This window comes from Microtus ochrogaster, unplaced genomic scaffold, assembly GCF_000317375.1.
Source record: "Microtus ochrogaster isolate Prairie Vole_2 unplaced genomic scaffold, MicOch1.0 UNK103, whole genome shotgun sequence".
Taxonomy (NCBI): domain Eukaryota; kingdom Metazoa; phylum Chordata; class Mammalia; order Rodentia; family Cricetidae; genus Microtus; species Microtus ochrogaster.
This window is the reverse complement of record NW_004949201.1, coordinates 1,003,879-1,009,039: the sequence shown is the minus strand read 5'-3', so window position 1 is coordinate 1,009,039 and position 5,161 is coordinate 1,003,879. Positions and strand designations below refer to the sequence as shown.

The 5,161-nt window shown below is 51.1% G+C and overlaps 1 protein-coding gene across 1 annotated transcript in view; it reads left to right on the top strand.

Annotated features, from left to right (window-relative positions):
• Nucleotides 1-5,161, top strand: part of Fcgbp (Fc fragment of IgG binding protein) — a 75,908-nt gene that overhangs the window by 56,977 nt on the left and 13,770 nt on the right. Inside the window, exons 27-28 of the mRNA XM_026778069.1 lie at nucleotides 1,914-2,499; nucleotides 2,606-2,805. Coding sequence (XP_026633870.1) covers nucleotides 1,914-2,499; nucleotides 2,606-2,805 — 786 coding nt within the window. The remainder of the gene's footprint in view (nucleotides 1-1,913; nucleotides 2,500-2,605; nucleotides 2,806-5,161) is intronic.

The following is a 5,161-nucleotide window of genomic DNA, read 5'->3' as shown; positions in this document are numbered from 1 at the left end:
CAGGTCAGGGAACCCTGATTACTCTTCAAGCTGATGAGGGAGAGGGACTTGATCGGGGGAGGGGGAGAGAAATGGGAGGCGGTGGCGGGGAGGAGGCAGAAATCCTTAATAAATAAATAAATTTAAAAAAATTGTAGCTGTAGAAGACACCATGAATAGGTACATTTGTTTAGAAGACAAGGTCCCATGACTGTTAAAATCCTGTAGCAAGAACAGGATGTGTGTTGCTAAGAAACAGCATACTGGATCCTGTCCCATACCCTTTGCTTTTCTGAAATGGAAGCATTGGGTCTTACATGGAAACTGACACTTGAGATACATGGGAGTATCCCCCGCTGACATGCATCACACAGCTGTTGTTCTGGTAGCACTAGGTAGAAGAGCTGTCGCATGCCCTGGGCATGGGCTAGAGAGTGGAGCATCTTCCCTAAGGAGCCCCAAGCTCTCAGATTAGCACCTGACAAGTAAGCAGCTCCAGACACGTGGGGGCAGTCTCTGTCCTTTATTCGCATCTCACCAAACCCTGGCATCCCTGTGACTGTCCCTCACTGCAGAGGAGAAACTGAGCCCAGACGTTAAATGACTTGTCCTTATTCATGGACAGCCTGCTAGGGAGGAATGGCTGTTGATGTCTAGGACACTCTAGACATGCCTGAGCATGTCTTTCCCCTGCCCCCTCCCTGACTCCTCACAGCTCTGTAAACCCAGTGTGCAGGGTGTGTGTGTGAGGACAGGCACATATATGGTGACCGGGTGTGCACCTCCAGGCCTGGCTGGAACCAGAGCCCTCAGGCGATCTTCAGGTGAGGGATGGAGCCTGACTGCATCCAGTCACAGGGACAGCAGCAGCTCTGAGTGCTCTTGACTGTCCACTTGCAAACACGGCCCCGGCCATGGGAGGGGCTCCCTGGGGTGCAGTCCACAGCCCAAGCCTTCGCACACTTTGTGTATCAGAGTCCCTAGACGACACTCTGCAGACAAAGCGCCCGATCCCCCTAGACAGACAGGAAGCAGAAACACAGGTGAATCCCTGCCCAAGGGCTCAGAGGGGTAAAGGGTGCGCTGAGCTTCAGACCAGCGTGAGCCTCCAGGCTCAGTCACCATGTCACCTGGTAAGGAAGGATCCCCTCACCCAGGCTGGTGAGGTCACTACCCCTCTGAGACCTGTAACAGTTCCCTGGTGGCTGCTGTGACAAAATGCCACAAGTTTGCTGACTTAAAGCAACACGTTGGGCTGGTGAGCCTACTCTGCCGGGTAAAGGCACTGACCAGCAAGCTTAACGACCTAAGTTCAATTTCTGAGACCCACATGGTGGAAGGAAAGAATCGGATCTCAAAACCTGTCCTCCGATGTCCATGTCTGTGCTCCCTCTCACAAGTAAATACCTAAAGAAAATGTAACTTAACAACTTTTTAAATATCACATATGTTTAAGTTGAGATGGCAACAAGGCCACACCCCCTCCAGAGGCTGCAGAGGAGGAGCTTTCTTGCCTCCTCAGCTTTTGGTGGCTCTAGGATGTCCCTAGGCTTACAGAGTCAACCCTCCATCCCGACTGCTGGGTCTTCCCATGCCGCCCCCACTGTGGGCTCTGCCCTACTCCACTACCTCCTAGGACACTTGTCATTGGATTTAGAGGCCACTCTGATCCATGGTGTCCTCATGTCACGACTGTAACATTTAATGACACCAACAAAGACCCTTTCCCAATTGTGGTCATATTTAAAGATCCTGGCTAGGATAAGACACTGTTATTATACATATTTCACAAATATGGAAGCTAAGGCCCTGAAACATGGGGTCATTCCAGATTTCAGTGTCAAGACAGGGACATCTAGGGACAGACTAGGAATATTTAGTGACTGACTGCCTTAAAGTGTGCCCTCTGAACCTTGGCATTCCCCACTTTCCAGGTGAATGGCGTGACCACAAAGATGCCTGTGATTCTGGATGAAGGCAGTGTTCAGGCCTTCCAGCATGGCTTAGATGTGGTCATCAAGACCAGATTTGGCCTGCATGTGTCCTATGATCTCAACAGCAACGTGCGTGTCACCATTCCCCATAACTACTATAAACACATGTGTGGTCTGTGTGGAGACTACAATGAAGACCCCAAGAATGACTTCCAGAAGCCGGATGGCTCACAGGCTGTCAATCCCAGTGATCTGGGAAACTCCTGGCAGAAGACTGTGCCAGGCTCTTCCCACAGGCCCCAGCCTGCCTGCAAACCGGGACAGGACTGCAAACCAAAGTGTTCCCCAGACATGGAGAAAAAATATCATGATAACCAATTCTGCGGGCTGCTCACCAACCTCACGGGGCCACTGGCTGACTGCCACAAGCTGATTGACCCCCAGGATCCCTTGAAAGACTGTGTCTTTGATCTCTGCCTGGGTGGCGGTAACCTGAGCATTCTCTGCAGCAGCATTCACGCCTACGTGAGTGCCTGCCAGGCAGCTGGAGGGCACGTCAAGCCATGGAGGACCAAAATCTTCTGTCGTGAGTGATGGGACACTGAGGGCTGGGAAAGGGGAAACTTGGGGAATAGAAGGGGTAAAGCCCCAGCCCCCACCCTGGCACCCTCATCAGCGCCCCATTCTCACAGCAATGGAGTGCCCCGCTCACAGCCACTATGAGGTCTGCGCAGACACCTGCTCCCTGGGATGCTCAACCATCACCACTCCGATAGAGTGCCTGGACATGTGTTCTGAGGGCTGTGAATGTGACACTGACTACCTGCAGAGCACCACAGGCTGTGTGCCCATGGAGAAATGTGGCTGCCACCACGATGGTGTCTACTATGAGGTAGGAACCCAGCCACCCGGACAGAACCTGGAACTTTCTCCTGAACCAACCCCTACCCACCAGCGCTATAGCCTTCCCACCACCCAACTTCCTGACTATCTCTCTGCCCACATCTGTCCCCTCCCCTCACCCTGACTGGGTACACCTTATCCTCGTCCCATCCTTAATTCTCCTCATGGCAGTGGTAAAGACCTTTCCAAACGTCACTATGAATTGTGATGTTTTAAACTCTCTCCTGGCTCCTGAAGTCAAGACTTAACCTTTTTGTACCACGCCTGGGCCAAGGTGGCTCTCCTGTTGTCAGTCAGCTTGGTGGAGTCCTGCTCTTCTGAGATAAAGATGTGGAAAAAAGGAAAAGCTTCTCAAGTGGTGGTCCTGGGCACTTTGTCTCTGCAGGTGCTTGAGAGCAGCAAGCAGGCAAGAGTGGGTGGCAGCCTCTTGTGCCACAGCTCTGGCTCAAGCTTGGGTAACAAGACCTTTAGCTTTGAAGTATGACGGTTCTGGTAAAGGCCTAAGAGGTAAAGGGTTCCTTAGCCATTGGCAGCGGTCAGTGCTCCACCCTAAGCCTGGGGTATGGGAGTTCCGTGGATGCAAAGCTCTCTGGAACTCTTCCTTCATCCTTCCTAATCCTGCCACGCCCTCTATCCCCGCTGCAGCTATTGTCTCCTATCCTTCACCTGTCAATCAGCCGCTCCGCTGCTTTTGCAGTCCAGCCCTCCGCTAATTTGGCTGATCTCTCCTTCAGCGGTCAAGCTTGCAGCATTTACACCTAGGCTTGCTGGGCTGCCATGGCCACTCCATTGTCTCTGCTGCCACCGCACTCTGTCATCTGTCTCGCTGCTTTCTTCATGTTACCAGCTCTAGCGGCTGATTTGCTAGAGGAGCTGAACAGCATGCTCACACTGCCTAGCGGGGTGTTTGCACCAATCACAGCTTTGCCTCTTCAGCACCAGCCAGTGACAGTCACCACCAGGCCAGCAGGGAAAGCACTTTGCCCCCAGTCTAGAAATGAGTATAGGGTCACCGAGAGTTCACAAAGATCTGTGATAGGGAAAGGGCTGGTAAAAACCAAGTCTTGGCTAAAGCTGCACCTTCAGGGGCCAGAACAACCAGCTCTCACCTTCTCCGCAGACCTGTAGAGAGCTCAAAAGCACAGCTGCTGACATGAGCCTAATCTGGCTGGCTCGTTTGAGTGGCAGTCCTTCTGCTCAAGGAAGCTACAACAGCAAGAGAGAGTCCGATAGCTGACGAGCGGGGAACCGGATTACCTGATCCTCCAATATCTTAGATTATAATAGTTTTTAAGATTTATTTTTAGTTTTTATGTGAGCATTCTGTTTCCTTGTATGTCTGTGCACCATGTGTGCTCCTGGCGGGTGTCAGCAAAGAAGCCAGAAGAGGGCATCAGATCCTTTGGGACAGGAGTTCCAGATGGCTGTGAGCTGCCGTGTGGATGCTGGGAATCAAACCCCAGTCCTTCAGAAGAGCAGCCAGTGCTCTTAATCACTGAGCCATTACTCCAGTCCCAGTTTATGACAGTTGCCAGTGCCCCAAGGAGAGATGTGTCCTCTCCTCTGTCCTATGACCAGAGAGGAGATTTTATGTTATAGCAGCTGCTTGTTGCCTGTGCTTTCTCCTTCTACTCCCCCACATAGAGCGCTGCCTTAACTTGTGGTTGTGGGTGTAGGTGTGTTGTGTGTGTGTTTGTGGGGGGGTGTTTGTATGTGTTTGTGTGTCTGTATGTGTGTCTGTGTGTGTCTGTTGGGGTGTTTGTGTTTGTGCCTGTGTGAGGTGTTTGTGTATGTGTTTGTATGTGCTTGTGTGTGTTTGGGTGTTTTTGTCTGTGTATGTGTGTGTTTGTCTCTGTTTGGGGGATGTTTGTGTGTGTCTGCCTGTGGGGAGGTATTTGTGTGTGTGTCTGTATGTGCTTGTGTGTGTTTGTCTGTGTGTGTGGGTGTTCATGTGTGTTTGTGTGTTCATGTGTGTGTGGGGGTGTTTGTGTGTGTCTGCCTGTGGGGGGCTGTTTGTGTGTGTCTTTGTGCATGTGTGTTTGTCTGTGTGTTTGTGTGTGTTTGTGTGTGTGCTGAAACTCTGCTTTGTTTATAGAACTGTGAAGATTCTGAGAGCAGTACCCACCCTGCACTTCTCTTCCTGTGAACAATAATAATAAAAGCTAGTGCGTGGGTGGCACTGTCCACGGGCCTGTGTACATATACACATCACACAGACACTTTTCATCATGAAATCAAACGTAATGTTACGAGAAGAGTGAAATATTTCACCGGGCTCATCGAGCACATAGATCGTGACATCTATCACTGTACCCGTGCGCATCACTTAGCTTTTTTTTTTTTTT